General features: G+C 40.4%; 1 protein-coding gene across 1 annotated transcript; it reads right to left on the reverse strand.

Annotated features, from left to right (window-relative positions):
- Positions 1 to 17,678: 17,678 nt before the first annotated feature.
- LOC308402820 (adenosine receptor A1-like) lies at positions 17,679 to 18,768 on the reverse strand (the record flags this gene model as incomplete). Its single annotated transcript, XM_080891918.1, has 2 exons — positions 17,679 to 18,309; positions 18,440 to 18,768. 2 exons carry the CDS (start codon positions 18,766 to 18,768, stop codon positions 17,679 to 17,681), a joined length of 960 nt encoding a protein of 319 aa, XP_080748044.1.
- Between the last annotated feature and the right edge of the window lie 6,985 nt (positions 18,769 to 25,753).

Here is a 25,753-nt window from a genome sequence, read left to right on the forward strand (position 1 = left end):
CACGCGTTTCAACCATTCAGAAAACTACATGAAAATTTTCTTTTCAAGGTTTTCATGCCAGTGGCTGCTCTATATGTTTTATCAGTCTGTTGTTGCGAGCACCACCTTCTTTGCTGTGGCGTGCTGGGGTGCAGGCATCAAAGCAAACAGACTAAACAAACGCATCAGGAAGGCCGAGTCTGTTGTTGGCATAAAGCTCGTCACCCTGGAGGAGATGATTAGTGACAGTATGCTGGCAAGACTGTTGGCAATCACGGACAATGAATCCCACCTCCTCCATAACACACTGGACAATCTGAAGAGCAGTTTCAGCAACAGGCTTCTTCAATCTCGCTATCTGAGGGAACATTACAGTAGGTCGTTCCTTCCCGTTGCTATCAGACTCTTTAATTCATCCACTTGGGTCAGATCCACACATGTGGAACACAATTAATCACACATCAATGCACTCTGTCACTTTTGTACACCACTACATTTTATATTTATATGTATATTCATATTTATGCCTATATCTCTATATTTATCTATCTATCTAAATATTTATCTGTCATAACTCGGTTTCTACTGTTTGTTGTATATTTGCTGCTATGACAACTCAATTACCCTCTGGGATTAATAAAGTTTCTCTGATTCGGATTTCGGAACCAATTACTTCTAAATATGTGAAATGTCAACAAAGCTGACAATTAGTGATGTTTTTATTTATTTATTTTTTTGATGAGTTAATTGTTAATCCCAATAAAAATCCAAAAGTCCAAGACCCAAAGATATTTTGTTTCATTTCAAGGAAGAAGCTTGAGAAGCATTAAGAAGAATCATTCAGTCCATGACAGTTTTACAAAAACAATTAATAAAGTAGTAAAGAAACAATTTATAAAGCAGTCAAACTCTTACTCTTGCTATAGCCTGCAAATGCAATGGTGGATATATTAGATTAACAGGTCACTGGGCCTAAGTAGGTCCACCCGATAGCAGCACATAAAGCTTTCCCTTCTTATTGGTTTAGCGCTACTTGGCCTGTATCATTGGAAACTGAGTGTGGTAGCGCAGTAATAACCATTCTTCATCCATAAACCTGATGGCATGAGGAGAAAAGGAAAAAAAAGATGAAAAATGCTTGCATGGTAAGGACTATCAAAAGCTCTAAAGTGCTGCATGGAATGTTTACATACTGTACTTGCCATTCGTCCAGGCCTCTTTCATGATGTGTTTGTGGCATGAATTGTAAGACATCCAGCAAAAATCGTGTGATTTTAAACCTACTTGTACATATTTATATGTATTACAACCAAAATGTACTCATTTATAGACATACAATTCTTTAGTAGGTGTGTGGTTCTTAGGCAAGGGTGTCTCATCTACTCACAAGCCTCCATATAAACAGTGAAGCCCACAAAGTAGTCATGTGATACAAGTTGTAAGAGGATTTTCATCAAGCAACAGGTCCCCCCATGAACTTGCAGACAAACATGATGCCATGACTGTTCAACTGGGATTACTATAATCAGCTATTCACCATCTGTGCACATTTTGTTTTGATTTTTAGCATCAACTCTGTGGAGAAACATGGAAGATGGAAATTTAAAGAGATTCAGAACAAACAAAAATGTGCAGTCTTAATTCAGGTAGGTGTAGCCGTACAGTCACACTGCATTACAAAAAGACTACTGAATCTAGAGATCTGGTTATAACCACAAGCCCTGCGATTTCCTTCCTGCTTTCATTTAAAAATAGAGATTAAAAATTAGTGTCACTATCAAAAACAAAGTGTCATTTCCTCAGCTGACCACCAGATGCTGCTGTACCCCAAGAGACAGAAAACAATGCATGAAGCAGCTGGGAGACACCAGAGGGAACATGGAGAAACTGTAATTTGATTCATCTCGACATATTTTAAAAATGACGGCTTGAATCACAAGCTGTCACATTCACAGTTAAAAAGGAGGTTTTCTTCATCATCGTGTCCCATGCGGCTGTAGCCTGAGTGCTCACAGAGGGAATGGGAGGAAATAAATCAAAGCAGAAGTGAACAATAACAAGTAATAGGAAACAAAGCCGGGAAAGCACTGTGTTTTGTAGTTTTATATGGGCCAGACTCTTTGTTTTTCTGCATCACTGTGCAGCTCACACTGTCCAGACTGCTGACTGCTGAAAACGCTCTGGACTAATGGCCTTGCTGGCATTTCTGCAAATGCTTGACAGTAACATGGCAGCTGGCAGGCGGCCTAAGGAGGGCGAGTGACCTTAAGGGAGCAGCAGAGAAGCCATCACGATCTTAAAGAGACAGAAACCACGGCGTGTTTCTCACCATACAGTGTGTCTCTCACCATACAGTGTGTCTCCAGCCCATTTTATTTTTATTTTTATCACCACGAGGAAGATAGTAAACATCGTCAAAGCAATGAGAAGCAGTGTCACAGACTACACCAGAGCGGCTGTAAAAGCAGCTCTTACTATGCCAACAACTGTAACAACAAGCCTGAATGAAATGAAAACACATTAATCTTTGTTATGGTGAAATGGAGGCCATTCAAAGCAGTTGTGCAAACACTAAGCAAAGAAGATATATGTTGAAATACATATAGCTTGACCTTGGACCTGAGGAGGGGGCATGATCGTGGTATTTTAGTTCACCCATGGGTTTAGTGCTGAAACAGCATGCTGGTAAGGACGTGAACCCGGTGGCACTCTAAAACCGAGTGAATCAACTCAGAGAAGGCCCATATTGCAGGAAGCACAAACAATGAAGACGAAACAGGGAAATCTGGTTTACATGAGTATATCCTCAAAGGGAAGACTGTCTGAGGAAGGTGGAAGGATAGCAAAGAAGACAATGGCAGGAGGTCTTTTCCATTCATTATAAATGGAAATATGTTATTCAGGAACAAAAATAGCAGCTTGGATTGTACAAAGATCAAACCTCTCAAGCATACAAGCACAATTCACGTACAGACATAACACAATAACTGCATTCATTTTAAGGTCTTTATGGTATCATATTTATATTCTGATTTACCGAGCTCTTCTTGCTTAGTTCTTCTTCTACTCCTCGCGTGTGGGAAAGTCCTCATCATTTCGTCACCTAAAAGTCAAGGAAAATCTCAACGAAACGTTTAAACTGCTTCAGTGAATGTATACTTGCTGACATTGACTGTTACAATAGTACCCCATCTAAGCACTAATTTTAAGAACTGAGGCTGAAAAGTTAAATCATTTTAAAATGTTGCTTTTCTGTTTAGATTTTTATTTATAATGTTCAGAAATAATTTTTTAAAATGCATGGATTCCGGACAAATAATGAGACAGACTCATTGTTTTAGCTGTACACCATGATCACCCCACTGAAGGCCCATTTGATGCCAGGAAAAAACCCTGTAAACAGAGTTGTTAGTGGAAATCTTGACATATTGCTAATGCAAGAGAAAAAGCTAAACAATCCCAAACCTCTTTTAGGATTTGTAGTGAGTGTAGAGATGGCTGGGTACAAATCCATGGATACCATACTGTGTTCAGCTATAATACAGGCCACTTGAGTCCAACATGGACAAACAGACACACCTAAATGAACAAACCTCTTCATTTATGCCACTGATATATTGATTTTAGTAAAGGGTGAAACAATAAAATATCTTTCTATTTTCATAATTGAGCTTTTCCAAGGATTAAATTGATGGGAAGATTAAAAAACATGCTGAAAACCAAAGTTTGCTAAGGCACAAACATAAAAAATTGCCAAATCAATGAAGGAACAAATTAGAAACACTGGCTCTCTCAGAAGCCTCGCTAGTAGCTCATTCTTGTTTATAAAATCCTCCAAGCTGGATAATAGCAGGTCAACTAAAGGCTGTATAGCATTGAGTGTATTAACTGAAACTACCTAGCCATAACACTCTTGAAAAAGGTTAAAGGTTGACTTAGATTGTAGGTGACTAGGTGATGACAAATGTAAACAAGGGTAGAGTCCCAGTGAAGAGAGTCCTTACACATTGGCACCAACTAAACCTGTAAAAATATACAATAAACACAAAGATACACATATATGCATAGGTGAGTGTGCTTCTCATATGTGATACTTGTAAATAGCTGCGTGAAGGGTCATAGTGTTTCTTGAGTATAGATAGCAAAAGTAATACAATGTTGCAATATAGCAGGGAAGAATTCAGAATCTAGAAATTTGACACAAACTCGAGGTGTGGTCAAAAAGCAAAAAAACAGTTTATTCTTTATTTAGATTTTATAGCACAGTACTGCCCACTACTCAAAAAAGTATTAGAATAACAACTAAAACCCCTTGAGACCCAGAGCTTACTCTTAGACTATAAGAAAATCACTACTCAGGCTAAATTACTGCATCAGTAAAAACATAAACCTAATTTTTTTTGCACTTCCTGTCACTGAGTTCATTATTCTTTAATGCCAATCTGTGTAAAAGTTGCATAAAAAGCACAGTTGGAGTGCTATAATTTCTTAAGAAGGCAGCAACGTGGAGGGTCAGACGAGAATCCCGGGGCCACTTGGAGCAGAAAAGAAAAAAAGAAAAAGGCAGAGCAGCCAGGATCTTGTGCGAACTGTAACACAAGGAGTGCTGAGCCTCGTGAGAGCTTGACACACATCTGAAAAGTAGGACAAAGTATCCAGGAAAGAGTGCTGTAGCTTGCATTTCCTATTCTCTGGGTGTCTGTGATAGAGACCAGGCTTGCTTGAGCGATTCAAACCACCGTGGATCTCTAACAGATGTACTGCTGCCTTAAGGATTGAGCTGGCATGAGCTGACATTACCCTGAGAGCAGAGTAAAAGTCCTGAGAGCGGTCACTGCCCTGAGCCCCCAAGAGAGTGTGGGTGGTGGGAGAGAGTGCAAAAAGACAGCGCTCTCCTCACAGATTTGTCCTCGCTGTTCTTCTGAAACAGGCAGTGCTCTTTTGAAATGGTGCCAGCGGAGGCTGGCCCAAATCTTTGCAGCTGAAACTTTTACAAGCTCGTGAGCAGAACGGGAAAGACACAGAGTAAGATCTGTGCAAGGAGTTTGCAGCTCCTACGTCTTCCTCAGCCTGTCGAGATATAAAAAAAGCAAAGAGCCACACTTTCTTTCTTTGACAATGTATATAGTCTTCAAGATTATCAACAGAAATGTTCTGGATCGAAGACTGCATTGGAAGAGAAAGGCTTCAAAGTATGTGTAAGAAATGAATAAAAGAAAAATGAAGACTCAGTGACGTCACTCAGGAAGCTGTCTTGGATGTTGCCTGAGGAAAGATGCATTGTCTGTGGCATTCTTGGCAGGGACACCCTCGAACATTAAACCTGTACGCTCTATTCAAGACTGGAATATGGGATTATCAAAGTGATTTTCATTTCTCGGTGAAGCTCCGTGTGCAACATTATTTTGAATCTGTTTATTTTCACAGATTGGCTGCACTGTTGCCTTTGTTTTTGCTTCATAGCTCGATGACACAGTTTGTTACTTCAGGTTGTATTGTGGTAAACACCCGAGGCCACTCATTTATTTCGCTATGTTGACAGTAAACAGGGCCTTCCACTCTCAGCTACAACAAAACTACACCAAAGTCTGAAAGGCGAACTCTGCCTTTGCTGCTTTGCTCAAAATCTGACTAAAGACACAGGCAGGTGCAGAACAACTAAAGACGTCCTGAGCGACGATGAAAATGGGAGGCATGTACTACCTGGGAATGATGCCAACTGCTGACAAAAGCCTTTAATGCTCAGCTCCAAGAGAAGCCTTTAACTCATTTGCTCTGAAATGCTACAGGAATACTGAAGTCTTTCCCAACTGTAGATAAATCTGTCAAACCTTTTGGCTTTGTTACAACACAGCATGTAAGTACTCACTTCTGATTTCTTTGCCCAAGCTTACATCTCTGTCTTTTTCTCTGCATTTCTTATCCCCTCCCAGCTGCAAATCCTACAGTAAAGTGAGATGTCTATTTGATGACACATAATCTTTGCTTCATATGGCTTTTCCCATTTAGTGTGGGGAACTTCAATTCTAAGCCACATGAAGTTTGTATATATTGTGGAACCATGTAAGTAAAATTTAGTGACTATGTGATTTGTTTGCCGAGCTCCCTTTCTCCTACTGTCTCTCTCTCTTGGCAGTAAGGCAAAAGTGGGCAGGGAGAGAGGAGGGCATGGCCCAAAAACTGCTCTCAAGCCCCAGCCCCTGTTCGAGTGGGGTTGCTTGCTGGTACACTACTCAGCCTTTCCCTAGTCTTGCAAGCAAAAGAGAGGGATGTGGAAATGTATTCTTGACTCTTTTCTAAGCCGCCTTTATTTTTCGTCTGCACCACCGCCTTATTGTTTGTTGGTGAACGCTATCCTGATCTTGACAAAAAAACAAAAACAAACCCTCAGGTATTTCTCATTTTTGATTATCTTTCTGTTTAGGCCTTGATGTTCCTCTTTGTATTCAAGCCTCCCTTTATTCATGTCTGCACTTTTACACTCCCTTTACTGTCACCTTCCACACTGTACACGTGTCTAATTCGCTTGCACCGAACACAAAGCCTAAATCTTAACCGCTACTGAGAAGGGATTTTGTTCCACATACTATTTGTTCTGCTAAATGCATTGCAAGCAAAGCTTTTGTATAAACTTACTGATGTGAGAAGTCTGTTTACGTAGCACTATTTGATAAAAACACATGCCACCAAGTAAAAAGAAATTTTAATACTGACATTACTGCCTCTTAAAGCACAAACCTGCAGCAGAAATAAAAATTCTGGCATATTTTACAGCAAGTCGTAGCCTAAAGACATTGTAACTGCAGTAGTTTGAACAAACTTTGCCCTTGGAAAAAAAAAAGTGATTATTAGCCCCACGTTTCAAACAGGAAATTCTCTGTAATAAAAAGGCAGTTGGTGCTTTTTTCTAAGAACTTTGGTGTTTGTGTTGCAGGACTGCTGCATAGATGCACGAATTCTGCAACATCAAAAAATCCCCCCGCTGCACTGTATCTGCTGTTAAACATCTATTACTGCGAAAATGAAAAAGCATCCTGTGGTTTCAATCATACAGTGAAACTAGATTATTAATGTAGTTTTCTTGAATACTGCTGTTTGACAGGCCTGTTTGAAAACCAGTATGAACCAGATCCATCTGTTGCAAGCACTGTACAATACATGAAGGGGCTTGTATTAAGGATTACAGCACTATGTTTCACATCAAGCCTCTCTGGTTTATTAGTGTTTGTTTTCAATCTTAAAAGCTATTGAAAGCAGCGTTAATAGTTTAAGTTAGTAAATCTACAGGAAAATTCATTTTTTAGACAAATTACACTCTTGCATGAATTAGACTTATGCGAATTGACTTTGTAAACATTTTGGCATGTGCTGCTTTGTTTGCATACAGTCGAGTCAGCTCTTAAGTTTGTGTTGAGTGTGTGCAACACTATTATTGCATACTGTACAGAAAGGCTGAATGAAGAAAAAAAGGAGTGGGAGGAACGCAGGGAGGATGGGCAGAAAGGGAGAGAGAGAGAACGAGAAAGAAAATGAACTTATTCCCTCCTCCCCCCAAGTTCTCCTCAAATGAACTTGCTTTGCTGCTTGATGACATGTTGTTTGGAAAGCCATATCCTCTGCTATTTGTGCTTCTCTCCTCCCCGTAATTGGAGTTACTTTGTAGTTACCAGGATCAAAGTCTCTCTTTTGGTGTTGCTTTTTTATCAAGTCGTGCCACATACACACTTCAGCTCTTCCTGTTAAAGAAAAAAATAATTTTGGGCTATAAACACCACGTCTCACTCTTTAGACATCAGCCGTTTTACACAGTCTTGAAATCAACAAAGTTACGAGCAAAAGCCATGAGAGATGGTTCACCACTATATTAGCAATTTTGTTAATATCTGTTGAATATTAAGTCAGAAAGAGGACAGATCATATAACAGTAGTTTCCTACTATTGCTAGTAAAAACTCTACTTTAAAAACACAGCCATGTGATCATTTACACTTGCAAACACTCACTGTACTGATACTAAGGAGCCAATGTTGACAAAAATATGACATTAAAGAGTATTTGCTAAGATTTCTTTTTAACCCAGGTCTCATGAGAATGTCACTGTATGTGTATATAAAGATTCATATGTGAAGCTGTTCTTAACTCAGAAGTACGTATAGCATGACAGGAACATGGCCTGCAGTTATAGACCGAGGAAAACTTCCCAGCCTGTAACAAAATATGAACCACAGACAGAAGCCTTCGAGCCTCATCGCAGTAGTAAAATACCACAAAATAAACAAACCCACTCTTGCACTTTACTTCACATTAGATGAAAATATTTTAAAAGTGCAAGTTGTCAGCATTAGCCTTTTAGCAGTGATGTAAAATGTTATTTTAGTTTAGTCCATGGTTAATGCACAATTTTCCTCAGTGGAAGTGTTTAGAATTACAAAAATAAAATTATAGTAAGTTTTCAGTAGTATCTTAAAATATCTTTACACTGCACTTTCATTGGAAAACAAAAAAAAAGAAAAAACTGCAGCAATTCAGATACCATTGAGCTGAATGTATTAAAGAGGAAGCCGATATGTAACCACTGATAACAAACAGCAACAGCTCATATGTTAAATAATTTTAAACACAGAATTTACTGCATTAACTGCAAATCAGCACAGCAACTCTGAACTATAGACCAACTGAAGTCCACACCAAATGTCCTTCAGATCTGGGCACATTTAATTTGTTATAGGGTCAGAGATTCAAAAACTAAAACCAGTCTAAGGGTATTCTAGCATGCTGTTGGGAGTTAGCCCTGTTCGAATCAGAAGCAGATATTTAATGGTGGTCCAGTGGGTCTACCTTGTCGCCACAAGAATGAACACCAGCGTGTGGGATTAGACCCAGAGACACTTGAACATCTCCACCTGGAGAAGAAACTCATTCCCACTCATGCATAGTGCCCTTTTCTGGCTGAGAACCATGGTTTCAAACTTGGACATGCTAATTTCTCATCCCAAGGCAGTGTAAGCAGAAGCCTAAAAAACCCACATGATCTGCAAAATGTAGAGATGGGATCCTGACCCCACCAAACCTAACACCCTCCACCTCTTGGCTGTGCCATGAAATGCTATTACTAAAAATTAACAGAATGCGAGTAAATAACACTGAATCCTCTTTCTAAAAGAATTGCTCAATCCTTTTCGCAAGTACTTCTTGTAAGAAATTGAAAAAAGTCAGCTATTTGATTTTCAGTTGACATGAAATATGTTTTAATATAAAGACATACTGCCCACAAGATGTATATTCACTCTTTTTACTTTAGTTTAAACAGGATCAGGATGGACTCACACAAAAAATAAATACCTGTTCAACATATGGACGAAGCATGCTTATGGAACAATGGACCTTTCTTTAGTAGTATACACCTAGCTCACATAGCCGGCAATGCACTGAGCATCTGGCAGCAGGCTACACCACCATACCTTACTGTGTGGCATCACAGCCCTTGTCTGACATGGCATTCTCTGATTGCTTGGCTGCCAACACTCTCCTCCCCCCTCAGTTATGGGCTCTGCCATGCTGCATCCACGACATCACCCACTTTTGTCTCACTGAGATTCAGCTTGGAGGGCAGACAATGCCCATTTCTTGGCACAAAACATTGGAAGGAGCAGCATAGGAGAACCCAGATCAGTCCCCGACACTCATGCCCTGTATTCCGCAAATCATCACGGACCAGCGCCAGTTTGAAATGGGTATTTTTTATGCATTATTATTGCCTAAATACTCAGTTGTTTGCTATCTGAGCATTTGACAACACAGATTTCGTTAAGAAGTCGTAAGTTTGCTGCTGTGAAATGAGCTTCTCTGGGCATATATACATACCCGAGGCAAAAGAGAATAACTGTGTCAGTGATATACTGATTGGAATGCTAATTGTTCTGAGTATCAGATAAAAGTTATGGATGAACAACAGAGCAGCCATTTCCCCTTGATCTGCAGCTTGTGAATAAGACTATTTTAAAGTGTCACTTCCGGTTGTAAAAAGCGAAATTCTTCTAAGAAACATATGAGTCTAAACGGTCACATATCATGTTACATTATGCAGGTGGGGTGCTAGTTTATCATGCTGACTGAATGGAAGAAATGGTGCAAGTTATATTATTACTGTAAACAGATGTTAAACCTAGCTATAAATTATTAGTGAATCGTATAGTGATAGTTGGTCACAACACAAATTTGACAAATTTGTTCTTGCTTTCTCTCCATCCCCTCTGCATTGGCCAGCCAGTTAGAAGAATCTGGTACCATTAAGCATCTGATTAATTCATCATCTCAGTTAATGCCACTCACTCCCTCAAGCCCCAGTGAGCATGCCCTGTCACCACAGCCACACAGACTGCCAAAACATTTCAATCACTGTTGACATTAATTGGGCCAAAGAGGAATTCAGAATGTTAATGAGCAGCCAAGCAGCTTTTCAGTGACCACCGTTCACATGCAAATTTATGCAAAATGTTCCAGCCTTTGCACGGTCTGGTCATCTACCACAACACTGCCTGGGCTGAGCTGTTTCGACCAAAGCATGGTTCTGTCTGGACTTGGACAGCTCCACCCAGCTTGTGTCCCAGACTCCAGCTGGCACAGTAAAGAAACTTCTTTCTCAGTGGCTTTAAATTGGCTGACTGAGCAAAAAGGGCAATTTTGAGAAGTCAAACCTTCCGTTTCTCTACTAAAGACCCCCCCCCCCCCCCCACACACACACACACACAACAACCACCACCAAAAACACCCAAGAACAACCAATTTACATTGCTCTTTGTACATTCCCCAACATTGTTTGGAGAGGTCTATATTTTCAAGAATTGCAAGGAGGAGACAGTCGCTCCACAGATGTTGAGGATGGGTGCCAAACAGCTCCCTAAAATGGCTGAGGTACAGCCATTTTTCTTCCTTCGTTATGCATTACTTTCTGGTTGTAGAGATGGAGGGAAGCAAACTATAAAAAAAAGACATGATTATAAAGAACTTGGTTTTTCTAGTTGTCTTGAATTATGGACAAATTATTATAAACTTTTGTCTTACTTTATGTGCTATTTTTTTTTTATTAACTTTAATTACACAGGGTAACATGTCTGTCACATTTCAGTCTTTAACACTTGTCAAATATATTTCATATGTCAAGAGCCAGTAGTCAGATACAGGATATCAGTTACGCAAACACAGCAGCTCTATAATGAACTAGGCCTTGATTTTAGAGCTTAGGTTACAGTGGAATGTGGAAATGAAGCTAGAAAGTAATTCTTGGTAAATCTGCTACCATACTACATCATTCTGTGGTATCAGTGTATTTAATCGATGTGGTCTATAGTGTGTAGTCAGTCGAAAAATGAAGAAACGACACTAAAATATTTCAGCAACTGTTTTTCCGAGGTGAATACTGACATCTAAAAACGTGTGTTTTTTCTCTTTGTCTCACAGTTTGACTGACACATTTTCTACTGCTACGTGAAAAACTATCTGTCCTTAAGGTTGAGGTAGTAGATTGAATAGTTGTGGGGTTTACATCCTCCTTTTGAGATAACTATACAATCTACTGTCTTTCCTAAGGAAACAGGTTAATCTGCGGAGATGCCAAATCCTATGTGCATGAGAAGCTCCCTGGATAAAGGAACGCATCACTTATGAAAATACAAATAATCTACCCACACCTGTTTAAAGACAACTGCAGTCCAAAGAAAGACTGTCATTTAATTATGTAATCGAACAGTAGAACCTGTCTACCCTTTCTAATTGGTGTATACTGACCAAAGCCTTGTTATTAAGGCTTTTCATTTGGGTTTGAAGTTGAGCCTAGCAAGGTGAGGTAGTAGGTTGTATAGTTTGTGGGATGGACTCAATCCTATTCAGGTGATAACTATACAGCCTATTACCTTCCTTGAGAGGTACAATAAGTGCTTGAAGGAGCCACTCTGATGCCATCTTGTGGCAAAAAGACTATTATAGCTCCACAAATGATCTTAACTTTGGGACCTGTATTGTATTTTAACCTGCATTGTATATATCTGATATAGTAATAACAGATTTACAGAATAAAAAACAGGCATATTCTCACTTGACAAGTTGATTTTAAATGAGCTGCAATATAATTCAATGACAAAATGTATAGCTTAAAGAACGCATTTCAATGAGCAAATGTTAGCCATCTAATTTCCAGTATGACTTCAGATTTGTAAAACAATTTCTTTGACAGAATATGTAAATCCACAAGTATTTAATATCCAGTGTCACATTAGGGAATTTGTATTACGTTGATATTAATACTGTCAGAAAGATCACAGTAAAAGTTTTACATGAACAAAATTTTGCATTTTGCAACTTAGTGGAAGAACTATGCAACATCAGGTTAGCAGACGGGTAAACTGAAAAAGGAATTCTTGATAATATCGCAACTAACCACAAAGTAACAAAAGATACAAGACCTATACATAAAAAAGAAGAACTCGAAGCTCTGTTTCCCATGTTTGCCTTCTAAGCTATAATTTTTTTCAGGTTCTTTAAAATATGTTTGCAAAGATATAAGGAAAGTTTGTATAGAATAGATCTGTACTATAGACTCAAAGAGAAGAATACTGCCAAGAATATTGATACTGCCAGTTGAGTCTGATGAGTTTTAATGTACAGTAATTTACACAGTGATACATATAAAATAATCGTACTGATTGTCTGAAGTTGTTTTCATTACATTTATTATCCAAAATCAGTATCCGGGGTCTGCATCTGAGGGCTAAGGGGAAGGTAGTCTGAGTTATGTATGTATATACCCCTCTTTTTTTTAATCCCTGTCTTTACTGGCTTGCATTTTTTATAGAAACATGTAGATGTCAATGTAAATGCCCGCCTAAAGGAAACATTTCTAAATAAACATATCTGAAAACATTATCCAAAATCAGTTACTATAATAAAATTTATAATAAAATTAAAAGGTTGTACATTGAATTTTTTCCTTAAACCTAGCATAATCATTTCTTTATTAAGTCCTGATGGTTGAAATATATATATATATATATATATATATATATATATATACACACACCACCCAGCACGCCCCTGCGGGCGGTTTATCCCTCAAGCTCGGGTCCTCTACCAGAGGCCTGGGAGCTTGAGGGTCCTGCGCAGTATCTTAGCTGTTCCCAGGACTGCGCTCTTCTGGACAGAGATCTCCGATGTTGTTCCCGGGATCTGCTGGAGCCACTCGCCTAGCTTGGGAGTCACCGCACCTAGTGCTCCGATTACCACGGGGACCACCGTTACCTTCACCCTCCACATCCTCTCGAGCTCTTCTCTGAGCCCTTGGTATTTCTCCAGCTTCTCGTGTTCCTTCTTCCTGATATTGCTGTCATTCGGAACCGCTACATCGATCACTACGGCCGTCTTCTTCTGTTTGTCTACCACCACTATGTCCGGTTGGTTAGCCACCACCATTTTGTCCGTCTGTATCTGGAAGTCCCACAGGATCTTAGCTCGGTCATTCTCCACCACCCTTGGGGGCATCTCCCATTTTGACCTCGGGACTTCCAGGTTATACTCCGCACAGATGTTCCTGTACACTATGCCGGCCACTTGGTTATGGCGTTCCATGTATGCCTTGCCTGCTAGCATCTTGCACCCTGCTGTTATGTGCTGGATTGTCTCTGGGGCATCTTTACACAGCCTGCACCTGGGGTCTTGCCTGGTGTGATAGACCCCAGCCTCTATGGATCTTGTGCTCAGAGCTTGTTCTTGTGCTGCCATGATTAGTGCCTCTGTGCTGTCTTTCAGTCCAGCTTTGTCCAGCCACTGGTAGGATTTCTGGATATCAGCCACCTCCTCTATCTGCCGGTGGTACATACCGTGCAGGGCTCTGTCCTTCCATGATGGTTCCTCGTCTCCCTCCTCTTTCTTGGGTTTCTGCTGCCTGAGGTATTCACTGAGCACTCGGTCAGTTGGGGCCATCTTCCCAATGTATTCTTGGATGTTCGTTGTCTCATCCTGGACTGTGGTGCTGACACTCACCAGTCCCCGGCCCCCTTCCTTCCGCTTAGCGTACAGCCTCAGGGTGCTGGACTTGGGGTGAAACCCTCCATGCATGGTAAGGAGCTTTCTTGTCTTTATGTCAGTGGCTTCTATCTCCTCCTTTGGCCAGCCTATTACCCCAGCAGGGTACCTGATCACGGGCAGGGCGTACGTGTTGATGGCCCGGATCTTGTTCTTACCATTCAGCTGACTCCTCAGGACTTGCCTGACCCTCTGCAGGTACTTGGTGGTTGCAGCTTTTCTAGCGGCCTCTTCATGGTTCCCATTCGCCTGCGGGATCCCCAAGTACTTGTAACTGTCCTCTATGTCTGCAATGTTGCCTTCTGGTAGTTCAATCCCCTCAGTTCTGACTACCTTCCCTCTCTTTGTTACCATCCGACTACACTTCTCCAGTCCGAACGACATTCCAATGTCATTGCTGTATAGCCTGGTAGTGTGGATCAGTGAATCGATGTCTCGTTCACTCTTGGCATACAGCTTGATGTCATCCATGTACAGGAGGTGGCTGACAACTGCTCCGTTCCGTAGTCGGTATCCGTAGCCAGTCTTGTTAATGATCTCACTGAGGGGGTTCAGGCCTATGCAGAACAGCAGTGGGGACAGAGCATCTCCTTGGTAGATCCCGCACTTGATGGTGACTTGTGCTATGGGCTTGGCCTCTAGTGTTGTACGCCACATCCCCATTGAGTTCCTGATGAAGGCTCTTAGGGTCCCATTGATCTTGTACAATTCTAGGCATTCCAGTATCCAGCTGTGGGGCATTGAGTCATAGGCCTTCTTGTAATCAATCCAGGCAGTGCACAGGTTGGTCAGTCTGGTCTTGCAGTCTCGGCTGATTGTTCTGTCTACCAGTAGCTGGTGTTTTGCGCCTCTGGTATTCTTGCCAATTCCTTTCTGTGTCCCGCTCATGTATTGACCCATGTGCCTGTTCATCTTAGCCGATATGATGCCTGACAGGAGCTTCCATGTAGTACTGAGGCAGGTTATTGGTCGGTAGTTGGAGGGGACCGGTCCCTTCTTGGGGTCCTTGGGGATCAGGACCGTCCGGCCTTCAGTTAGCCATTCCGGGTGTCTCTCGTTAACTAGCAGCTGGTTCATTTGTGCTGCCAGACGCTCGTGGAGTGCAGTTAGCTTCTTCAGCCAGTAGGCGTGAACCATGTCGGGCCCTGGTGCTGTCCAACTCTTCATACTGGAGACCCTTTCTTGGATATCTGCCACTGTGATGGTTACTGGACCCTGTTCAGGGAGGTCGCTGTGGTCTGCCCTCAGATCCTCTAGCCACTGAGCATTGCCGTTATGGGTTGCATCCTTCTCCCATATGCTCTTCCAGTATTGCTCCGTCTCCAGCCTTGGTGGTGCTGTTCTCTTATTGTTCCCTTGCCACTGAGAGTACACCTTTGCTGGTTCTGTGGAGAACAGCTGGTTTATTCTCCTGCCTTCTATCTCTCTGGTGTACCTCCTCAAGCGGCTGGCCAAGGCTGTGAGTCTTTGCTTGGCAGTTTCCAAGGCCTCAGGTATGGACAGCTTGCTGTATTTCTTAGGCACCTTATTCGTCGCACCTTTCTGCAACTCCGTTAGTTGGCTAACCTCTCTCCGTGCTACTTTGATCTTGCCCTCTAGCCTCCTTCTCCATGGAGGGTACTGCCCCTTGTGGCTGTTCAACTTGTAGCCAAGCATCTCACTGATCACTGCTGCCGTATTGTAGATCAGCTTGTTAGTGTCGGTAATCGTGGTTGTAGGTATTGCCCGTAGTGCTGCATTAACATCATCTAGCAGACCTTCTGAGGGTACTTCACGTAATCTTGGTAACCGGCTACGGGGGATCCAGGTTTCAAGCTTGGCCATGATCCTATTTTTCAGGTCAGTTCCTCTCGCACTCAACGATCCTTCTCCTATCACACTTGGGGCTATATACCCAATCTCGGGTGGGGGTGATGATATCTCCCCCCTGACCTGGCGTCCTGACTCCTCCTTGCCGTAGCATTTGTGTTGTACCTCGTCAATCTCTAGCTGTGAGAGCAGTCCCTTCTTTCGAATGTTGGAACACTGAGCTACTAGTTGTTTCGCCATCATTGTGGATGTTGGGTATCGAAGAATCCATAGGTCCCTCATCCTATTCATGTAGCCCCTTCCGCCGGGGTTACTTGCGTAGTAGCATTCCAACAACGCCCTGTTTTCGTCCCTTGCCCACCGATGCCTTCTTGTTCCAGTAGCCCACTTTTCGTCAGGGTGCCCTGGTTCCTCAACACCTGACGCGGACCTTGTTGATCCGGGCGACGTCCGAGCCGGCATGCCTTCATATTTATCTGTCTTGCTCATGTCTGCGGTAGGCTTGCTTAGCATAGGGGGTCTAGCCTTAGGACCCTTACTGGATACAGACGCCCCAGGCAGGAATCGAACTTGCGATCCTCTGTTCCAAAGGCGTGTAGTCTAACCACTACGCTATCCAGCTGCTATATATATTATATATATATATATTATATATATATATATTATATATATATATATTATATATATATATATATATATATAAAATGACGCATCAGTGGCTTAAGAATTTTATAAATGTTCCTCCATTTTCATTTCATTTTAATGAATTGAATATTTTACTGCCAAGCAGTGTCATTATCAAGGTCTGGAGATGTAGGTACTGAAGGTACTGAAAATGTGAGTGCTGACAGACATAACATGATGAATTGCACACTCTAAAAAAGCTATACTCTGCACAGCAAATTGCTGCAAAACTGATTGGACAGCGCTGCTGCATACTGCAAATGCAACCCAGGAGTTTCTGAAGGCAAAGAAATGTCATTCTTCAATTCTGAAGTCAATGATTTTTTAGTTTAATAAAAGTCAGAACTCAGGCATCAGTTACCCCTACACAATTCCATTTTATTTTACTTTAACTACCACTTCAAAGAACAGTGAATATAATTTTCGAACAGAATACACTGTCTGTTGATATTAATGGAGAGTCTTCATATCAACATATGACGAACTAGAACTTGAACAGAAACAGAGAAAGAGTGATATGAAACTTTATCTAAAAACTTAACTTTAAAAACAAGAGGAAGTTGGTCTTTTTTTCTGCACCAGTTTACACAATATAGACAGAAACATGTGCTTTACATCTGTACACACTAGGGCTATCTCTAAAACAACTCAGCAGTAAGCTACAGCAAATATTTAAAGCTTTGGCTAGATAGTGAAACTGCTATATTAAAAAAAAAATGTTTAGTCCCCTAGTTGGCCTTAATGAAGTGAACTAAAGCGGCATCATTACTAGTTTAAATGACATGGACTCCAAGGATGTAAGCTGAGATGGATTAAATTTCCACATTTAAAAGAAACTAATATTTAGTGTGCCCAGTGACAGACTGGCAACCTGTCCAGGGGGTACTGCCACCCCTTTCCCTATAACAGCTGGGATCTTGTGACCCTGAATTGGATAAGAGAATAGATGGATGGATGAAAATTTAAAACTGAATACCTAGCAAACATATGAGTATCTAAATAATATAATATTTGGTTCTAGGCCTGACACACACCAAGGTAATCATCAACTCACTGGTTTTAATACATACATTTCAAAAGCCAATCAAATTTGATCCCTAATAAAATAGAATCAAACAAGGACGTCAGCCTTCATTCATTTTGGGCCAGACTATCATTGTTACTGCTGGACTTGTCTGTTGTCTGGCTTATCTGTGATTCCTGCTTTTCTGTTCCACATGAAATGCACTCTTTCCAGATCTTTAGATATGCTCTTTTGATTTTTTGTATTTTGAATGCATAGACAACTGGGTTGACAGCTGAGTTAGCATGAGAGAGCACAATCCCAACATTAAAAGCTTGTTTTGGTACCTCACTATTTCCAAAGTGCTGAATACAGTTCATTATGTGGAGAGGGAGCCAGCACAGGGCAAACAAGGCCAGTACCAGAAACAGAGATCCCGCCAGCTGTTTCTCTTTCCTTAAGTAATTGTAAGAATTTCGGGCATGGCTCCCTGGTTTGTCTCGAAGGCTTCTTCTGATTGTGCAAAACACATAGATGTATAAAGCAGTCATTACCAACAGAGGCGTCAATGTGCAGAGAAAAAAGTTGAAATAAACCAGGTATGACATTGGGATGACATCTGTAAACTTGCAAGTTGTATAATTTAAAGTTTCATTCTCGTGCCATCCAAACATAGGAGTAAAGCTGAGAGGAATTGCAGCAAGCCAACATGCTGCTACCACACAACAAGAGAGTCTGTGTGTTACAGTCCTTTTGTACCTATAAGTAAAAAAAATTCCTATTAGTTTCAAACTAATTGTAATTATTTTTAATTACATAAAGTTTTCATAAAGTTATTAGTATGGTGAATGCTTATAAATTAAAGATCTGGTTATGCAGGCCATCCTACCTGATAGGGATACACACCCGAAGGAAACGGTCTACAGCAATAGCTGCAAGGCACAGAACTGAAACAAAAGTCAGCAGGATGACCACACAGCTGATGAAGAGACAGGTCTTGAATGAAGTCTTCACTCGTTCATCCACCACTACAGCCAATGGTATTGCCACGCAACCTACTAGAAAATCAGCCACAGCCAGCGAGACAATAAGGCAGAAGGTTGTCTGCTGAATGTTTCTACTGATCCAAAGGGCCAAAATTACCAGCATGTTACCCAGACAGCAAATAACAGCAATGAGCACTTCCACCACGGTATAAATAGTGTCTTCCTCCTTCATTGTGCGTCCAGTCTGGTTGGTGTGTGCAGGTTAATGGTGCAGCTGCATTATGTGCAAAAAGACTATTATCACCACATCTCCTTCCGGTGAAACATTTGAGGAAGTTTTTTTTCTTAACTTTCAATGAGGCTTGTTTTTTTCTTGATGTTTGACCACACACTAAGGTTTTGCATGGTTTTCAATATGCATGTTTTAATGAATGTCTGGTTGCACTTTAATATTTTTCTGGCCTAACAAAAAAGAAAAAGAAACCAAACTGTAGGCATGTTGCATTATGTGGTTTAGAAAAACAGTTTAAAAAAAGAACCCTCATAGTCTTTCTGCTGAGAGGAAATGAGATATATCCTGATATCAACTTGGCCAGATTATACTAAAAACATCTGCTAATAATTATTATAAGTTTACAGAAGCAGCTTTATGTTATATTAGATAAATTACAGGTTTAGCAAAATATAGCAACATAAATATTTTGTCACTCTGTTAGGGAGTCCTTGTTTTGAAAATATCATTCTAGAGCCTGAATGGGTAAGGTGACCAACCCTTAAACAGACCATAAATAAGGTTAGACAAATATGTGATTTTACAACAACTCTCCCCTAAGCTGACAGGAGAGTTGCTGACTGGTATTGGCCAATATGCTTAAAAATGTCATAATGTGAAGTATCAGTACAAATTTTTAACAGTGAAACAGATCTGTACTAAAAACAATTTATTTAAATTACAAAAATGCAGTATAAGAAACTATGTATACTGTGAGCATGCATGGTGACAGTTAAAAAAAAACAAAAAAAACATGTTTTGGGAAGTGAGTGATTCTCTCTCTGCTGCAAGTATGTGGTTATAATATAACACATAAAGCCAGAGCACTGTAAAGTGCAGGAGGGGTTCTTTAATTTACCCTAAACTGCCATAACCAGTGTACCAGTCATCTAAATGTACCATGTTCATTGCACCAGTTATTAGGGTCATGCAATATCATACTGTCCATGAAAATACCAATATAAATGTTATGTAACATGCAAGTGCCATGTTGCTATAACAACACCATGCCTTTGTGCTCCCTAGTAAGTGTGCACGACGAGACAAGCCTAGTCGTCAGGGCTTGTCTGAAAGTAACAGCCACAAGGGAGTCTCCAATAATGATAAAAAGTGAGCTACTTCAACAACCCTCAGTTTTATTATGTGACGTTATCATGCACCTCCTGACAAGTGACCAGTTGAATCTATTTGCAAAACTAAAGCATTAAGCATTATGTTATACTTCTATTTAAAATGTCCAGGGAAAGCACTAGACCTAGGCTACCTTTGACTCATACCGTGTGTCTCTACTGTTGCACTATAATGCTGCTGCTTGCACATTGTTTCAATAAACACTACAGTAGCTAATTAAGAAATAAGGATGGAAAACATATTTCATTTACTTGTCTACAAGCTGCGAACACTGATAAAACATTGTTTAGTTTAACATGAGCATGCCAGAGAGGCTTAGACTAAATAAAAATGATCATGATTTCACATTGGAAAGACTAAATAGTTCCACAGTTTAATAATAAACGTTTAATTTTTTTTTAAAGCAAAGATTTTCAGGAGCTTAAAGATTTAATGAATCCAGAGAACTCGAAAAACCTTAAAATCATATTGAATGGCAATCATCGACTTGTGAAGCACTGCATTAGCAACAAAAAGGATTCTGGAGAAATCAATGCATGTGCTCTGAAACAGTTCTGAACACATTTCCATTATTGTTCATTTAACATAAATAATAATGCAAGTATTTAATGGCTGAGCACAAAACTGTCAGGATCTGTGTGCAGCAAGCAGGAAAGTAGGCCCCAAATGCAGACTCGTGAAAGTGAAACTTAAGCTAAAAACCCACAGCTTTATTTTTGGCATAGGTCAAAACAAAACCTGAACTGGGGCAGCTAGAAATTGAGTTAGAAACAGAGCACACAAGCCAGACTGAGGGTGTGAAAAATCAATGCAACAATGAATAGGAACACACGCAGACACTTCAAAATACTACTCTTCTTAATTTATTAAAATATTTAGATCCAAGTTTAATATTTAATATTACAGTTTGCCTTTTCTTAGAAGCTAAAATACTGCTTGACTGTCAATAACATTGTTTGTAATGCAATGAAGAACCAGCATATCAACCCTGAGTGATCAGTTGATCTGGGTTAAACTATACCTCAACTTTAAAAATATAAAAACAAAGCCCGCTCCAAGAAAACAATATTGTACATTCAAGGTAGGGTATAAAGCAGATTCTAGACCCATAGGCTGTCTCTTGTGTTCTGCATTAATTAGTATTTTTCAGAGTAGGAAATAAGTACAACTAGCATCTTGCTAATGCTATTAGCATAACATTAGCTATCTTATTTTCAAAATCAGACTTTTTCCAAATATCCAAAATACATAAAATTTAAATTGGCATTCTGGTCTACATATAAATACATAAAATGCGACAATATTTGCGAACAGTTAAGTAGTGTCACATCGAAACGTCAGGAGACGGTAGGGTTGCCAACTCCCTGAAAAATAAATAAGGGACACCTCGTGGCCAGGGCCGGGCGACCCAGTTGTCTTCACCCTTCCCAGTGTGGTGAATTTTCTAGCTCTTTTTTTGTGTGTGAAATTATTTTTTTAACCCTTTGACTTGAATTTGATTTAAGTAGATGTGTATTCTATTCTTTGTGATATGAACACATGTGAAACAAATGATCATTTAGCCATTTATTTTTAGCTCAAAATGACAACATTAACACAATAAAACAGGTCTCCTTCTTAAACAGAAGCCTGTCATGCTTAACTTTTGAGAATATAAGTAAATCTTTCTTTAAAAGAACTCTGTCCTGCTTAACTTAAAATAATAGAAAACAATAGAAAGAAAAACATTCTTGTAACAGTGCACATTTAGTGCATTTAGTACAATCGGCTTCAGTTGAAATATTATTTCAGCTTTTCTGTAACTGTTGGCATGATGACATTGTATATAATTTGGATTATTTCTTTATCTCGTCAAGATCCATGTCATGATTGTAAATTATTTAAGCTGTACATTACTTTGTTTGTTTTTTGTAGTCAACGTTTTGGTGCTTTTATTTTGAAAGTCAAGTTCGCTTACAAGTTGCGCTAGTTTCCTCTTTGGGTAGAACGAAGAAAAACACCTGTAAGCGCGCAGAAAGGATGGTTTTTATTGAAAGACATGTTAAGTGGACTTTGACTACACACGGTTAAAGGAAACCTCAGAAGAACGGCGGCTAATTCCCTTTTTTGCAGCATGCAGCCAACGAGGTATTTATTTATTTATTTATTTATCGTGTTTGTTGTACAGTGTTTTTACTGCTGTGTCTTATGCTGAGTTTTATTTTGTTAATGCTGTATAGTTTTCACGGTGGCTTTGGAGAGAAGTCTTCAAATAAACCAGTGACAGAAAACCACTTGCGTCTGCCTGTGCTTCGAGGGAATTATAGTGAAAACTCGGACTGTTCGTCAACGCAAGCGGCCACTAATTGACGATGCGGCAACTTCAAAGCATCAGCGGGCTTGTTCCTACATGTCTACAGCGCAGCGGAGCTGACAAGAACTGGCAGATAAGCTGAAAGTACTATATGCATATGGTGATATGACACATGCACAAGTATTAAAGGGCAGTGTTTTAAGGAAAGGTGTTTAAGTTAAGTGGCCTAAGAAGGGACCTTTGCAAACATTGCTGAAGAATACTGTGATTGATAACTACTGTGGTGTATAGTACATCTTGTTTTGGTGTAAGCTAAAACTTTTGAAGATTTTAAGATAAAAGTGCATTTGGGAAGCAATAAGTGAAGGTTTTGGATGTAAATTCTTGAACTGTTTTGAAGTTTATTATCAGGTGTATTTTTGTAAGATAACACTTCCATTTGAACTGTGTTATTTTTGTGCCATTTACATATGAGTAAGTGTTAAACATTGAGGCTTGGTTAACCATCTACATTTCTTATTTCTAAGTGGGTTGATTAAGAAGTGCTGTAAAATGTCAGAACCAAGCGAGCCTACAGTTCAGTTTAGTGACAGTGCAGACTTTCAAGATCAGTCTGAAGAAGGTCAAGTGCATGGTGCTGAAGCTCAGCAAGAGGAAGCGCAGCAGCCAAGACGAAGTGAAAGAATCAGAACTCTAACAGAGAAAGGCAAAGAAATGCAAGATGAGAAAATTAAAGCACTCCAGCAAAGGTTTAACTATATATATGACAAATGGAAAACACAAGTTAAATCTGCAAGACAATCCTTATCACAGACAACAGAGACCTTATCTGAGGACTTGCTTAATGACATTATAAGTGATGTCACAGGTCTTTCTGCAGATGTCCAGCGTGTCTATGAAGAGCTATGAAAGATCTCTGCTCCAGACCAGGTCACGCGTCGTAGAGTGGATCGGTGTGTAGAGATTTCTACATTTGTTGCATCCAGAGCCTCAAGTAGGTTGCATGGAAGGTCTCCAGAAAAGGAGGAGCAAGACTGGCCAGAAGCAGGCTCTCTCTTTAATTCAAGCACCTGCAATTCAGGTTCTGTTGCTTCCATTTTGAAAGGCACCTCAGTACTTTCAAGCAGGTCTTCTGCAAGGCGACAAGATGCTGCTGCTGATGTTGCTGCAAGTCAGGCTGTTCTTAAAGTGTTACAAGAACAAGAAAAAGAACAGTTAGAGATCGAGCGTCTAGAAGCCGAAGCTAAGAAAAAGATAGCTGAGCAGGAGGCAGCAGCAGTAAAACGTCGGTTAGAAAGAGAGGCAGAAGAGGTAAAACGAAGAATGCAGAGAGAGGAAGAAGAAGCTAAAATTAAGGCTCAACTAGAGGAAGAGCACATAGCTCTACAAAGGACTCTGGAGGAAAAGCGGAGAAAATTACAGCATCTGGAGGCAATGAAGGATCTCAGTGCAGCAAGGGCGAGAATGCTGGTGTACAATCAAGAGAATGACAAAGAGGAAGAGCAAAAGGACGTACTGCAACCTGAGGTTGTAGTGGATAATAAACTTTGTGCTTCCACAGGCTCTTTGCCCCAGTGTATGCCTCCTGCACCACAAGTTGTGACCACTTCTTCAAATGACAGTACTGCAGAACTTGTCAAAGTGCTGGCAGGAGCTTTAAGTGCCAACCGAATTCCAATTCCTGAACCTACAGTATTCAGTGGGGATCCATTGAAATACAGTGATTGGAAAATCTCCTTTGAAACGCTGATTGACCAGAAGAGCATTCAAGATAAGGAGAAAATCTACTACCTTCGCCGGTATGTAAGTGGACAAGCTAAGAAAGCAATCGATGGCTATTTCCTTCTTGGAACTGAATCAGCCTATGCTGCCGCAGTTGAGATTTTGGAGGAAAGATACGGAAACCCATTCACGATTGCAAAGGCATATAGAGATAAGCTTCAGACATGGCCCAAGATAGGCTCCAAGGACAGCTTTGAACTCAGAGAGTTTTCTGACTTTCTCCGTAGTTGTGAAGCCGCCATGGTCCATATTAAGGCACTGGAAATCTTGAATGACTGTAATGAAAACAGAAAAATTTTGTCAAAATTACCAGATTGGCTAACAGCAAGATGGAATAGACAAGTTATTGAAATAGAAGAAGCGACTAATCAATTTCCCTCCTTCAGCCAATTTGTGAAGTTCTTGACAAGAGAGGTGAAAATTGCTTGCAACCCTCTCACATCGCTGCAGGCACTGAAACAAGATGAAACTGAAAAAACCAAATCCTCAAGACATTTCAACTTTGCCGCAAAGACACTCATCACAAGTTCCAGTGAAAAATATGCTGATACATGTCTTTTCTGCAAAAGGACTGGGCATACATTGCACCAATGCAGGAAGTTCGGGGAGAAAGCAGTTAATGATAGAATTAAATTCATTCAAATGGAAAAGTTGTGCTTTGGTTGTCTGAAGTACGGTCATCACTCAAAGAGTTGCATCAGTAGGAGTGTTTGTGACAAGTGCCAGAAGCGTCATCCTACTTGTTTGCACGAAGAACGAACCAAAGAGAAGCAAAAACCACCACAGGCCAAGCAAAATCGGAATCATGAAACTTCGAGTGAGGTTCATGAAGAAGTACAACTAGCACAGGATTACGAAATGACCAGAACTGCTACTTCAAATACAGTAATGCTTCATGGAGCTAAAATGCAAACAGCTGCAATAGTTCCAGTGTGGCTTTCCTGCACAACACAACCAGCACAAGAAGTCCTTGTGTATGCTTTATTGGACTCGCAGAGTGACACAACATTTGTGTTGAGTGAAGCAGCAGAAACTTTACAGACAAATGGAGAGCAAGTCAAGCTTAAGCTTTCTACCATGACGTCAAGAACTACAGTGGTGAGTTCTCTAAGAGTAAGTAACCTACAAGTCCGTGGCTTTTACTCCAACAAGAGAATCTCCTTACCACCAGTGTACACGCGTGATTTCATCCCAGCTAACAGAACTCACATCCCAACCAATGAAACTGCAGAAGCGTGGCCCCATCTAGTACACTTACAGTCAGAAATTGCACCTCTGCAGGACTGTGACGTGGGTCTGCTTATCGGATATGACTGTTCACAAGCCCTGCTTCCGAGAGAAGTTGTGTCTGGCAAAGAGAACGAGCCTTATGCACAACGTACAGACCTTGGATGGAGTATTGTTGGTAATGGAAACCCCTGTGTTGATTATGGGGACGCAATCGGAATCAGTCATCGCATAGTAGTGAGACAAGTGATACCAGATGTTGAGTCTTCTGTCAACCTCAAAAGGGTAGTGCATTATGTGAGCCAAACCAAAGTGAAGGAAGTAACTCCTTCAGACATCATAAGGGTCTTGGAATCAGACTTCTCAGAAAGAACTGGAGATGATATTGTGTCTCAAGATGATCTCAAGTTCCTGACAAAGTTGAGAAAAAACATTGTGCAAAATGATACAGGTCACTTTGAAATGCCACTGCCATTCAAAGAAGACAGGCCTAAATTACCCAACAACAAGATA

This window comes from Rhamphochromis sp. 'chilingali', assembly GCF_963969265.1.
Source record: "Rhamphochromis sp. 'chilingali' genome assembly, chromosome: 9".
Taxonomy (NCBI): domain Eukaryota; kingdom Metazoa; phylum Chordata; class Actinopteri; order Cichliformes; family Cichlidae; genus Rhamphochromis; species Rhamphochromis sp. 'chilingali'.